Consider the following 15,093-nt stretch of genomic DNA (forward strand, 5'->3'; position numbering starts at 1 on the left):
ATCAGCAATGCCCCCAGGTGTGGTCCCTGATCTCACCTTTGCATCAGTGATGCACCCAGATTTGGTCCCTGTTCTCACCTCTGCATTAGCAGTACACCCAGGTGTGGTCCTTGTCATAGTTGTAAGAGGTAGCGCACCATAGGAGGTCCTCCTTTGATCCTTTGTTAGTGCAGTTAAAATAATTCTTGTTTTTATAGTTGAACGGGAAGTGGCAAGGAAAGCCGGGAACCAATGAGGAAATTCCTAGGGAGAAGAAGGGAGAAGACAGTGGTTACTCCCAAACCTATACACTAAGGTGAAGGCTTGGGCTTCAGAACCCGCCCTAAAACCAAAATTGGGTCAACATTGGGTGTGATTGTGCTATTTGGGCGCTGCTCAGAGGCTCCCCTTGGAGGGATGAAAGTCGGACCTAAACCTAAATGTCAGAGGAATTTTCTTCCCTCAGAAGTGATTTGAGTTTAGGACTTGGGAAAGAGTGGAGGATAGAAGGAGGGAGTGGCGTTGGGAGACTCAAATCTTTCGACGCTCTGCATGTCCACAAAGGACCACAGAAGCCCAGCCATGAAAAATGTGAGTCGTTCAACATGCAAGTCACCACTTTCCTCGCTAAAGTCCAACAGGGCAACGTTCTGCCTTCCCATTTCAGCTCTCCTACGGTAAACAAGGAGTCCTTGTGGTGGCCCAGGTGGTCCCTCCTTTTGTTGGTGATTTCACTGTTCAAAATGGCCTCAGGTAGACTGCTGGCTAGCGTTTCTAAGCAAGAAGGCTGTGCTGTGCCTTACAGAGGAAATACGTGTGCTGGGTGAGCTTCACGCAGGCATGAGTCACGGTGCTGTGGGCTGCGATTTCAATGGGAATGAACCAACAGGATATATTAAATAAGGTGGTTTTTTTTTAAACAGAAACACACATAGAACAAGGTGATGCATGGATTGCTTGACGAAATATTGTGACCAGAGGCTCCCAGAAACCTAACTTCCACTACAAGCAATGGCTCAGTATTCGCCAATTCGGTGTTTGAGGCAGCTTTATAGAGCACACCTCCCACCAATAAGGAGAATGGACTGTATCTTCCACTGTGAGCCACTCCTGCTTCTCTCTGACATCCCTGTGGCCCACACTCCATCCGACGGCCCCAGACACGCGGAGGACGCTGAACAGAAGTTGGAGATTTGGATCACTCATAAGGAAACGGAGGTGTGAAGGAGAGCCTTGTCCGAGGACAAAATGATACCAAAACACGATCTACCGACCATCGCCCAAGCGGAGAATGGGGAAGACACACTGCCAGGGTTATATCTTCCTTCAGGGAGGGTTTCTTCCCTGATCACCCATCAAATCTACATTTGCTATCCTTTGTTAACAAAAATTATCCAAACCTTGAAATAGAGCAAAAGATTGCCACATGACGTTTTCATGTCATCCTAGACCGTTGTCCGTTCGACAAGAGTTAAGCCGCTAAGGGTCACCCGATTCTCTAGCTCAGTGTCAGTGAACTTGTTCTCTAAAGGGCCTGATAGAAGGTGTTTTCGTCTTTGTGCATCACACTGTCTCTGTCGCATTGCTTAACTCTGCTGCTGTAGCCGGAAAACAACCACGGACCATCCACAAATGAATGGGTGTGGCCGTGTTCCAATAAAACTTTGTCTAATAGACCCTGAAATTTGAATTTCATGTAATTTTCACCTGTCACAAAATGTTGTTCTTCTTTTGATCTTTTACAACCATATAAAAATGTAAAAGCTATTCGTAGGTTGGGGGTTGCACACAAAGAGGGCACATGTGGGATGGAGCTTGCAGACCCCTGATCTAGGGAAATAGAGCTTTGTCTTACTCTCTGCTACCAGTTGGAGGCCCTGACTCTGTGACAATTAGGTGTAACCTGTAGAAGATTGAGTTTTGGTTTTTAGGGCCAGTGATGCTGACTCCTATCAACCCTGTGGAGAGCAGAGCGGAACCCCGCCAGGTCTTTTTGCGCCATGCTCTCCCCTTCTGGCGCTCTATCAGACAATGCTCCGTTGCTATTCATGCCAATTTATTCAGAGGTGGGTGGCCAGGTCTTTCCGAAGGTTGATATGTTGTGAATAACTTTCGTTCAATAGAGATGCCAATAATCTCCCTCTGGTAGACGAGATAACCGCAAAGGTTTGCTTGCCCTTTAAATGTTCACAGATTTTGTATGTAATTTAGCAACTGCTTCAGCTCAGAATTCTTTTCTTCACTGACCATATATATTTCTTGTAGCGTCCTTTGAATTCGTTTTACTATCCTTCAAGTCTCCTTATTCATAGATTCTTAAAAACCTTAGCATGTACTTACTCTGTATTTGTATAAGTGTTAGGTGTTTAACATTTTGGAAATTTCCTTTTGACCCCTTCCTCTTGGATCTTAAGCAGCCTGAATTTTTCCTGTCGCAGTACCACATTGTTTACGCTATTTGTCCATCAGATCCATGAGGACAGGACTCGGCCTTATTCATCGCTATATCCCAGTGCCCAGCACAGGGGCGCACAGTAGGGCTGGAGTAAACGAAGGAAGGAATCCACCCACGTCCACCCAGTCCCCTTCCCCAGATTACTGGTGTCGGCGCAGAGACTCCACTTTCCGTCCTTATCCATGTTCTCTGTGGTTGGGCACCAGAGCTTGTTGCTTTCATTCTCAATGCATTCAGAGATCACATGATTTCTGTAGGTGGAGGGGAAGATGCAGGGTTGGCTGAAAGAATTTCCCCCGTACTCTGAAAATAATCATGGAAAGATTATAGGTTGAGAAGAGATGACGAAAAGGGCTTCCAGTTTTCACACACAAACTGTGTACCATGCTTCACCTCATGAAAGGAAATATAGTATTGAACATTCCCAAACAACTTCTTGGTGATACTATGACTTACATTTTACAGATAAGTGAGAACCTAAGCCATCAACACCCACACAGTTTACTCTCTACGTTAACAAAGCTTTCCTGTTCCACGGGCTTCATCAACACCACTCTGCTAATCTACAAAATTCTTGCCCAGGAACATGACAGTTGCAAATAACTTTATTGTTCATCTCAGGAATTTCTTGAAAAGTTGTTTAAATAAATGTCAGACCTTTAAACTTTTCAATAGATTGCATCAAAACACTGCTTGCTCTTCAAGATTCTTTGAATCCTCAGAAATTTCACCTTGCCATGACCACCAGTTCTAAACTATTCTCTTATGATCCTTACCCAGTCCTAATCACATCCCCACACTGACAGACCCCAAGACCTCATTAATATCCCAACCTTGCCCTCCTCCCTCCGAGACGCTATTAAGACTCTGGCAAGGTAGAGTTTTTTGGTAAGCAAAAAACTCAGTGTTATCTAATTAGACAGGTGGCTTCGATGGTGTTGTAGGAGGAGACAGAATTTGATGCAGGGGATGGGGGGTTAGAGGAGGTACCAACCAGTGATTAAGAGCACGATTTCTAAAGATTAGACTTCCTGGGATCAAATCACAGTTCTGCCCCTTAGCAACTGAAACCCTGTGAGCCTCAGTTTTCCCATCTGTAAAATGAGGCTAATAATCAGATTTACCTCATAGGGGTGGTTGCGGCCGATAAATGAGTTCTTGCATGTGAAGCACTTTGAACCATGCCCGGAACTTAGCCAATGCTTACTAGAAGTTCAGTGTATTATGGTCTTTATCATTTGAGCCCCGTCTCCCAGCTGGCAAATGGCGACAGCAGAATTCTAACTCAGGTCTCACTTTTCAAAGCTCATGTTTTGACTCCTGGCTCAGATGATAGGGAAGGAGGAGAACTCACATTTCTTAGGCACCCGGAATATCCAAGACGCCATGTTAGATCCTTGATGAAAGTGAACTCTAATCTTTACACAACCCTTGAAGTCAGTTCTCATTTTGCAGGTAACAAAACTGACCAAGAGATTTAATATCTTTCCCACTGTAGTGGGGGAAGCCAGAGCCAACGGGTCCCTTTTCTTCCAGTATCTTTTCTTGGGCATCTGTTTGGTGATTTAGACAAATTATAATCTGTCACCCCATCAGAATTGGCTCTGAGGAGCTTGACTGGCAGGAAGGATAAACAGAAGTCTAGATATTAAGATTAGAGTCAAGTTGCAATAAGATTTGAGATGGATTTAGAACTATACACAGTGTTATGATATTATCATAAAATTGATATCCTAATCCATCTGTTTGGTCTAGGATTTGTAAATGCCTAAGATGATGGGTGTGTTAATGATAGAATTTAGAGTCAAGCATGGAGATGGAGGCAGAGTTGGACTTGGGCGAAAAATTGGGTTAAGCAATAGGGCAGAGTTATGGTGAGATTTAAGGATAAAGTTGGTTTAGGGTTAAGGACACAAGTGATGGATGGCTAGAGTTAGGGAAAAAATTAAGGTTTAATATGGGATTAGGATTTTTTGAGTGATAGGGGAAAATATAAGTAGGATTTTATACGGGAATAAGTGTGCCCTTGGATACGTGTCTTGCACATATTTTCATTTCTATGGAGACAACAGTGCTCAGAGAGAAATCATGGGCTTTGAGCCATTTGGACTTGAATCCAAATTCTAATTCTGCCTTCACCTAAGAGTGTGACCTTAGGCTTGACTTAATTTTACTGGGACCATTTATTGAATGGGCAAAAACCCAGCATCTCATGGAGCTTTCATGGGAAGATTCAAAGGATATTGTGTACAGAGCTCCTGGATCAGGGTCTAATACAGAGAAGGCACTAGAACAAATGGAGGTCACTATTAAATTAAGAGTAGACCCAGAATTAAGATTAGATGTTAACTGCATTGAAATACAGTTAAGGACCGGCATTGGGTGAATCTGGCTATTGTCAATTCTAGAAACAGAAATACTTGAAAACCAATATCAGGACTACAGCCCATGTTGTCAGTTTTCAGAACAATGGATTTTTCAAGGCTGGCACTGGGGACTCGGGGGAACGTGGCCTCAGGAGATTCCTGTCTCTCGTGGTTGTCATAGCATACTCTGAGAAGACACTTGGTCCCAAGAAGTATTTCTCCTAGTTGCCGTGCTCTCCACTCTGCCACCATCCTCTCAGGAGGATCATGGCTGCCTACCCTCCTCCCCACTAAACACCCCATCCTTGCTACAATGCCTCACCATTTATTTCACAGTATTTCCACTGCTGCTTCTCGTCAAAGCTGGAGGTTACTGAGCACCACAGCTTTCCGAAGAAGCTGCCTTCCGCGATGCAGTTGTCATGGGACTTTCCTCGATAGATGAAAGGGAAGATGCAGCGTGGGTAATCTGTACAGAAAGCAGACCATGAGGGGTTTGGCTCTCTATAGTCAATCACAGGACAGTCATTTAATCATCAACCAGCCAATCAATCAACTGCCAAAGTATAGGACAAACATCAGGTCTGGAAGAGACTTGGTACATTCCTTTCATCAAGCACTTAGTAAAGAAAGCCTACACCAACTACTTTCACTCTCAAAGCTTCTCCAATAGGTTCCCCATCTCAACCCATGGCGCCACCACCTGTTGAACAAACAAACTTAACATGCTTCACAAAGCGTCTTAAAAACAAATCTGTCACAATCACCAAAAGACCTGTAGGAACAAAGTCAAGACAAAGAATTTTGAGGGCTTATGACCAACAGATGAAGTCAAGATCTTGAGATACCAAAAAAAAAAAAAAAAAAGTTGAGATTACAGAAAAACATCAAATGTCAGAGAAGTCAAACACAGGAAAGTTATCTGGGTGCTCGTGCCTTGTTGCAACTTCCATAAACAGACTGAATTTCCCACCACAAATTTAATACAACAAATATAGCTTCTGACGTTATGTTTATAGTGGGTGCACTTACTTCGCGTGCAATGAGGGAATCAGGGTCATTTGGGAGCGATGGAGGGCCTCTCATAGGTGAAGCAGTGTCATAGGTGAAGGCTTCCTCCAGCAGGTGACATTTGAGAAGAGATCTGCACGCTGTGGAGAAGCCAGACGTGCAAAAATCTGGGGGGAGTGAGTTCTGAGTCGAGGGAATAAAAGTCTGAGGCGTTCAAGAACAGGAAGGAGTTCCAGATATTTGAGAAACATGGTGGCCAATGGAACTGGAGCTCAGTAGGCAAGGAGGAGAGTGGTAGAAGATGAGGACAGAGATGGGGCAGGTCACACAGAGCTTTGCAGACCCAGTGACAGGGTTTCTTTTCCTTTTTTTTTTCTATTGACTTGTGTGAGTTCTTTATATATTTTGAATATTAACCCCTTATCAGATATATGTTTTGCAAACATTTTCTCCCACTGCATAGGTTGCCTTTTCGTTTTGTTGATGGTTTCCTTTGCTGTGTGTAAGCTTTTTAGTTTGATGTCATCCCACTTGTTTATTTTTTATTTTTTGCCTTTGCTTTTAGTATCAAATCCAAAAAATCATCACCAAGACTGATGTCAAGGAGCTTACCTCCTATGTTTTCTTTTAGAATTTTTAATGGTTTCAGGACTTCAGTTCTAGTCTTTAATCATTTTCAGTAGGTTTTTGTGTGTGGTGTAAGATCGGGGTCCAGTTTCATTCTTTCACATGTGGCTGTCCAGTTTTCCCATCATCATTTCTGAAGAGACTATCCTTTCCCCATTGTATAGTCTTGGCCCCTTTGTCATAAATCAATTGACCCTGTATGTGTGGGTTTATTTCTGGCCTCTCTGTTCGGTTCCATTGATTTGTGTGTCTGTTTTTACACCAGTACCATAGTGTTTTGATTACTATTATTTTGTTATATAGTTTGCAATCAGGAAATGTGATGCGCCCAGCTTTGTTTTTCTTTTACGAGATTGCTTTGGCTGTTGAGGATAGGGGTATTCTTCTAAGTGAGATTGTGAGCCGTAGACGGGCATGAGCAGAGGAGAGGCATTACTTGACTTCACATTGTAAAAAGATTCCTCTGTCTAATGTGTGGGAGATAGATTGGAGGGAGGCAAGGGGATTTGGGGAGGCCAGTTAGCAACTTTTTCGGGCAAAAGAGCGGATGGTGATTTGGAGAAGGGTGGAAGCAATGGAAAGATGGGACGAAGCTGAAGTTGGCATCTATTTCGAAGGCAGAGCTCATTGGCTAGTTGATGGCTTAGATTTGAAGTGAGAGGGAAAGAAGAATCAGGAATGACTCTGACTCTTCTGGTTTGTGCAGTGGTGGCCTCTCCTGCTTGCTGAGGAAGCCTGCAAATTAGCAAAAAACAAACAAACAAAAACCCCTCTGCACAGCAGTATACTTCTAATGATATAAGTATCTTAAGCTAACATCTCTGGGAATTGTCATAGACACACCTGTTTTCGATTTCACTATTCTGCTCATGAGGTAAGACTGAGAAGGAACATCCTGCAAGGCATTATTTGGGAATGCCCGTGGGACACCACTCACCCACTTTTGTGGTCAAAGGCTAAGATGGGAAAGCTGTTCAGAGGTGGTGAGAAAGCTGCCAGTTCTGAGTCCAAAGAGAAGTACTTGGTTCGGAAACCAGAGCCGAGGGAGGGGACTCAAAAGGCATCTGAACACGAGCCCTAGATGGTTTGGCTGAAAGAGCCTTCATCAAAAGCGGGTTGTGGAATTCTTTCATTTGTTCTAAACAATGATATAGTAGAAATAAATATCTCTAGGTCCCGATTGTGTCTATCTATACAGCTTCTGCACAGTTTTGCTCCCTTTTTTACGTGTTAAGAATGTTTGGGGACCTCTTTTACACAATTAAAAACAAAAAGGAAAATGTCCATTTCTAATTTTCTAATTCAATTTCAACCAGTTGATCCTGATTTGCATTGCTTGAACTGAAGTGGAAGTTTTCAACAAAGGTGGTATTGCTTCCAGGTTTTGCTTTGTTTTTTTCATGTAGGGGGTTATTATTATTTTTTTTTTTTTGAGGAAGATTAGCCCTGAACTAACATCTGCCACCAATCCTCCTCTTTTTGCTGAGGAAGATTGGCCCTGAGCTAACATCCATGCCCATCTTCCTCTACTTTATATGTGGGATGCTGCCACAGCATGGCTTGACCAGTGGTGTGTAGGTCCACACCCGGGATCTGAACCAGCAAACCCCCAGCCACAAAAGCGGAGGATGTGAACTTAACCGCTGGGCCACCAGGCTGTGGGGGCATTTTTAAAATAGTCATTTTTAGCTCTTGTGATCAAAGAGATTCTGCCTAGATGTACAAGCCTCTGGCTACTTTTTAATGTCTTTTAGGTTAGTTATGGTCATGCATGCTTGTTACTTTATTCTCAATTTCTTTCATTTTATTTATGTCTTAGATTGCAGTCAAGGAATAATGTTGATTTATTTTGAAATTATGAACATAGGTAATGTTATTTATAAATTTCATTTCAGGATAGTAAAAGGGATCTTGTATTTATTATAGAAGGGGGGCCTTTGATCGAAGAGAGTCAAGAACAGTGATACCAGGGAAAAAGCAAATCCTAAATATTCAAAAGCTGGATATGTAGGAACAATTTAAATGTCCAACAATAGGATATTGGTTAAAACCAATTAAGTGTCTTTTGTACTGTGCACAAAAAAATAGAAATCATATAATTGTCAAAAATGTCTTGGGCTTTGAGAAAAGAAAATCCCTTTTCTTTTATACTTTGTTTCTTTTTTCCATATTAATTTAGGAAATTAAGAAAGAGACAAAGAATACAATGGTTCCCTCTGGTTAATGGTCTTACAATATCATAAGATCTTCATTCAGATAGAACCATTTTTTTTTGTTGTTTTTTTGTTTTTGGTGAGGAAGATTGTTCCTAAGCTAACATCCGTGCCAATCTTTCTCTGTGTTTTGTATATGGGATGCCACCGCAGCATAGCTTGATGAGCGGTGTGTAGGTCTGCACCTGGGGTTCGCCCGTTTGGATCCGAACCCGTGAACCCCGGGCCGCCAAAGCGGCATGCAGGAACTTAACCACTACGCCACCAGGCCAGCCCCAAGTAGCACCATTTTTAACACCATCATTGTTACCATTATTACCCATTATTGAGATTCAGTGTTTGACCTCCTTGAGCATTTTCTATGCATGTATACATACTATAACTTGTCTGCAAAAATATGATCATATTATACACATTCACGCATTCTCTTTTGTAACCAATCCTTTTGAGAAACTTGCTGGTGGGACAGTATGGCGCCACTCACCTTCCGTCATGCAGTTCTTCCACTGCCCGTCATAAATGGCTCGGGTCGCACACCAAGGGAAGAAGCTATTGGTTTTGGTGCAAGAGAAGTAAGTAGACCCCTTGTAGACGAAGGGAAAGACACAAGCATCTTTATTATCTGAAGGACAGAGAGACAAAGCAGGAGGGGATTAGTCACAATGAATGAGCCCAGGACGAGTCTTGGTTTGGTTCTCATGGCACTCTGAAGGCTACACGTGTAGTCTTAGCGTCCAGCTTCCTAACGACTCTCAGGGTGAGTCAAGTTTAGGTTTGGATCAAGAGTATTCGGGGAAGAATTTCATAAACAATGAAGGCAACCAAGATATACTGTTCCTTCAGACCAGCGTTTCTCAGAGTGGGAACCACTAATGTCGCACAAGATAAATTTGGTGCATCACAAGTTCACGTTATGTAATGTAGGGGACACACGTTAAATAATTTCGAAGCACAGACTGAAAAACAATTTCCTTTTTCAGTGCTTTTTTAAATCCTTCTGATTACACAGAAGAGAAAGCTTCAATTTAATGCTAGTATTTGTCTACCATATCTCTAATACTTAATAATCTCCCTTTTTAACAAAAAAGAGGGCAGGACTCAGGCTCAAAGCCTTATTCAGACAATGGTATCTAGTAGAATTTAATAATAGGATTTTGTTTTCAGACTATTTATTTTTATTTGCACTTCCTATTTATGGCAAGTGGTACTGCTTTTATAGATGACGGAGCTGATGTTAACCACTCTTTTAAAATAAGAGCATTAAAGTGAAGAAAAGTGAGCACAGTTAAAGAGAAATGTTCAGTGCTGGGGGATGCAGATGTGGCGAATATTGAGGAGGTGGTACTTGGATGACTAAAGTTTAGGAAACACAACGCTTGACCTTTTTATTCTTCTGTATGAGGACAAAGACTTTATCTTTTATACGACGTATCATCGGAACTCAGAAAAGTGACTTTCTCATAGAAGATGCTTAAGAAATAACTGATGGAATAAAATAAGTTTGGAAAATGCCGTGTGAAATAAAGTTAAACAGGTTTCTCTAATGAAGGACTCATCAGAAGGACCAATATGCAAATAAGAATTGAATTAGCAAGAGTGGTATGGAGTATGTTGAGTGGTCCTTTTCTCCCCCCACTACTCAATAGCACTAAAGACTAATGGTCCCTGAAACGTATCTTAAGAAATGCTGTTCTAGCCCAATTCTTCATTTCGCGGAGAAGAAAACGAAGACCCACGTAAGGTAAGGAATCGTTTAAAGTTAATACCTTTTTGGAGCAGAACTACGATGAGAATTTGGATTTTTCATCTACTCGTCCGGGGTCACAGCTTCCCTCCTTGCCTTCATCTTGCCATCTCCTCCATGTTCCTCCTTCCCACCCTCACTCCATCCCTCAAAAATATAATGATGGATTATTATGAGTAAGATCCTCTGATAGGTTGTTCGTGTGTGTAGTATGTACCTGTGTGTTTGCTCATGTTACAAAGACGGTGAGGCAAAGCTTCCACGTATTCCCCAAACCCAGTTTCCTTTTTGTTCTGGGCTCACAGCTAGAATCCGCCTTTCAGTCTCTCTCATAGTTAGGTGGAGCCATGTGACTAAATTAAAGCTCACAGAATGTCGGTGGAATTGATGTTCACCATTTCCTGGCTCAAAAAAAGAGTCCCAAGCAATCCTCCATACTCCTTTCTTCCTTTATCTGCCAACTGGATATAAAGCAGTGGTTCTCAGTGGAGAAAGGGCCATTATGATCCCCTAGGGGACATTAGACAATGTTTGGAGACACTTTTGGTTGTTAAAACTGGGAGGGTTGGGAACTGGTAGCTGTGCCACTGGTATCTACTGGGGAGAGGTCCAGAATGTTGCTAGATGTCTTCCACATGCAGGACAGCCCTCCAGAACAAAGAGTCATCCGGCCCCAGGTACCAAGGTTGAGAGATTCTGGTAAAGACCCTGCAGAGAAGGATGAGGCCTAGAGGATGGTGAAAGCACAAAACAGAAGAACCCTGTGTCTCTAACACACAACAAAAAGGCTTCCTGCCAATCATCCACACTGAAGTGTTAGACAAATTTGATGCGAACCTCTATTGAGTTCAGCCACTGACATTTGGGAGTCGTTTGTTACAATAGATCATCCATTACTAACGTAGATGGGTAAGACACAGTCTCTGTCTCCAAGGCCTGTAACCTAGTAGCCCAATCCTTGTTCTGGATCAGATTCTGACCCTGTGTAATCTGTCAAAGGCTATGATAGGGTTGGGAGACGGGTTGGGAGAGAGCGAAAAAGGCAGACCTCCATCTTTGAGCCTCACCAAAGGGTTGATGCCGTTAGGAATCCTTAAATAATGTTACATTTCCACCTCTGGGTCTCAGAATCGTTTGGTCTCAGTTTTGTAAAGTTTAAACCAGTTAATATCTGGAAACTGCTTAGAAGGAAACCTGGAGCCTGGCTACTACTCAATGAATGTTAGGTACCATCATCATCATCATCATCATCATCATTGATTCTCCTCAGTCGTGGACACCGTTGGGTATATGGGATGCTGGTGTTGAGCAGGAGGGCAGGCAGATGCCCCTGAACATAGAATTAAGGTTATCCTTGGGAGTTGTTAGTAAGAATCAACACATAATAGATGCTATTAGCCATCTGCAAAGTAATTCAGCAGATGGTCTAAGCTTCTTAACTGGGTTAAAATCCTCCGTAATCGGTGCCCTGCTGACCTCTCTGTTCTCACTGCCTGATTAACATTTCCTTGACCTTACTCTATGTTCTTTCTTGTCTCTGAGGTTTTGCTCGTTGCCTTCATCCTGTCCCAGATGCCTTTGCTCTCTTCCTAGCTTTACCCCCTGCTACACACCCATGAAGACTTGGTTCAGTCAGGATTCATACTCTTTCTCACTCTTATAATACTCTGAGTTGATCTCTATAAATGTATTTACCAATTTTTAAAAGAATGTAATTATCTTTCTATAGATCTATCTCTCCCATTCACTGTGAGATCTCTGAGTAGGGTCTGGGTTTTACTTATTGTTGTTTCTGGCCCATAACACAGTGCCTGGCACTTAAGAATCACTCAATAAATGTGTATTGAATAAACTTGTCTGTAGATACGTGTGGAGGGGACTTGGGGGTACACCGTGTTTCACACAAGACTGTGGTGGGTGGTCTCAGGAAGGCATGATGGGACTGAGATGATAACTAGAAAAGCTGATGCTCAGTCAAGTACATTGTGCCCTGTCTGAATAAACAGTGAGTTCTTAACCTGTTAGAGACTTGCCAGTTCTTTTGAGAACCCAGATCTTCTCTGTAGGAAGATGGTTATTTGCCTTTGTGGTAGAGACTGCTGTGTGGCCACCAGAACCAGCTTGGTTTTCCTCCCAAACACACTGCTAAACTACATTTCCCAGACTCCCTTGCAGTTGACCATCACGTGAGTTCTGGCCAGTGGAAGTGGGAGGAAGTGATGTATGTCACTGCCTGACCTGACCAAAAAACCTCTCCTCCAAGATCTTCCAGACTCTCTTGATTCTTGTCTATCAGCTAAAAGCAAAGAATGCACTGAGTTCTCTGATGCTTCAAGGGATGGCTGAGCCACAAAATGAAAGGGGCTTGAATCCCTGCTGACCAGATGCACCCTCACTGCATGACCCAGGTGTGTGACAGAGTAATGAAGGGAGGTTTTTCAGGAACTGAGACCCCTTGTGTAGGTCAGACCAGTTGAGACCACCAGCCCATCAACTAGGCCTGCACGAATGCCTGGTGTGACGTTTTTCATGTCAAAGGGCTGAAAACTCCACCCTCAGATCATACTAACACCACCATCTTGTGAACATGAATCCTATGAAGAGCCATGAAGCTTGACTACACCTGTGCACATCATCAATGGGCTCACTTCTCCTTACCTCCAATCATCTATCTCCACACTTTAGACTGTCCTGTCCCTCATCCCATAAATTTTGCCCCAAGCCCCATGTCAGGGAGACAGACATGAGGGCATATTCCCCCTGTCTCCTTGCAGATCAACATAGCAATAAAGCTGTTTTCTTTTCCCAAAGACTGATGCCATCATAATTGCCTTTTTAAATTGCCCATCAGGGAGGAGAACCCCAGTTTTGTACAGGTACAACTGGACTTTGTAGGAGCAAGAAATAAAGTACTATTGTGTTAAGCTGCTGGTAGTTTAGATTTTGTATGTTACAATAGTTATTCTCACTATCCTGATAAATATACACCTTTTTAAAATATAAATCCAGGGTTTCATGGACTTTAGGCCATGCCCAGTGACCCTAAGGTAGGAATCTCTGGAATATAGAATAAGATCATTGAAAGGGACTTCATGAAATCAAAGTGCATGAATATGGGAGTGTTTCTTGAGCCTTATACAAGGAGAAGGACTTGTCAGGCAGAAAGGATTCTAATTGTGGAGAATGTTTCCCCACAGCTTGAGTGAACTATATATGATCAAGTTCTCTCTTTGTTCTGCTTCCTTGCTTACCATACAATCTTTGGGTGATTAATTTAGATTCCTAGATACATTAGGAATGTAACCTCACCTCCCCTAGAATGCCTACTATTTAAGAAAAGCAGAAAGTAACAAGTGTTGGCAAGGATGAGGAGAAATTGGAATTCATGTTTACTGTTGATGAGAATGTAAAATGATACAGCTGCTATGGAAAATAGTATGGCAGTTTCTCAAAAAATTAAAAATAGAATTACCATATGACCCAGAAATTCCACTTCTGGGGACATAGCCAAAAGAATTGAAATCAGATTCTCAAAGACAGATTTGTAACACCCATTTTCATAGCAGCATTATTCACAATAGCCAAAAGGTGGAAACAGTCCGTGTGTCCATCAATGGATGAATGGATAAACAAAATGTGGTATATCCATACAATGGAAGATTATCCAGCCTTAAAACATAGGAAAATTATGATGCAGGATAAACATGGATGAAACTGGAGGACCTTAGTGAAATAAGCCAGTCACAAAAAGACAGATACTATATAATTCTTCTTAGATGAGTCATGGAAACAGGAAGTAGAATGGTGATTGCCAGGGGCCAGAGGGAGGGGTGGGGGTGGCCATTGTTTAATGGATACAGAGTTTTAATTTTGCAAAATGAAAAGAGTGCTGGAGATTGGTTGCACAACAATGTGAAATGTAGTTAACATTCCTGAACTCTACACTTAAAAATGGTTAAGATGGTAAATTTTATGTTCTGTGTATTTTACCACAATTTTTAAAAAAAGATTGTAAAGGGAGTGTCCAAATTGGGGGTCTGAGGATTCAGTCCATTGGAATTATAGAGCCCCCCTTTTTAATTAACATATTTACATTCCCCCCACCATGTGCCGAGCATTATGACAGAAGCTTGTGTCCATTATTTTATCTTCAAAATACCGCCATGAGGTAAATGCTGTTATTCACCTTTCATAGGTTGAGAACTGACTTCAGCGAGGTTACATTGCTTGACCAAAGTCACACAGAGAATAAATGGCAAATCCAGGGTCCAAACCCCAGGTCTGTTTGAGATTTCTACCAAGCCATCTCCTCTCTGCATGGATCCAGGAATGTTTACTTTGGCCTATTTGTTCTTTCCAGTTTCCAAATCCTCCCCATCATTTTCCAGTATACTCACTTCCACTGGTCTCATAGGAGTAGAGGAGGAAGGTCATCCATCCCAACAGGTAACGGGACCATTGGTTCATCTTGGCTGGTCCTCTTCTTTCTGGATCGAAGGAAGACAAAAATTTTGCTTCTGCGGTCCCTTTCCTCTTCCACTAACTCCCATGTTTGATGTCATGCCTCCCATTTTTCTTTCTGTCCCCAGAGAGTAATAAGGAATAACTTATTCTTACAGAAAGTAAAAAATATATACTGTCATTACGGAGTGGCAGGTGTGATGGAAAAGAGAGACATAGCATTTGTCGAGTATTACC

At 42.3% G+C, this 15,093-nt stretch overlaps 1 protein-coding gene across 1 annotated transcript; it reads right to left on the bottom strand.

Annotated features, from left to right (window-relative positions):
* Positions 1-85: 85 nt before the first annotated feature.
* ELSPBP1 (epididymal sperm binding protein 1) lies at positions 86-14,862 on the bottom strand. The gene is made up of 5 exons (XM_046680983.1): positions 14,793-14,862; positions 9,136-9,273; positions 5,123-5,269; positions 2,579-2,737; positions 86-243 (listed from the first exon to the last, which is right to left on the bottom strand). Exons 1-5 carry the CDS (start codon positions 14,860-14,862, stop codon positions 86-88), a joined length of 672 nt encoding a protein of 223 aa, XP_046536939.1.
* Positions 14,863-15,093: the final 231 nt, after the last annotated feature.

This window comes from Equus quagga, chromosome 13 (genome assembly GCF_021613505.1).
Source record: "Equus quagga isolate Etosha38 chromosome 13, UCLA_HA_Equagga_1.0, whole genome shotgun sequence".
Lineage (NCBI taxonomy): Eukaryota > Metazoa > Chordata > Mammalia > Perissodactyla > Equidae > Equus > Equus quagga.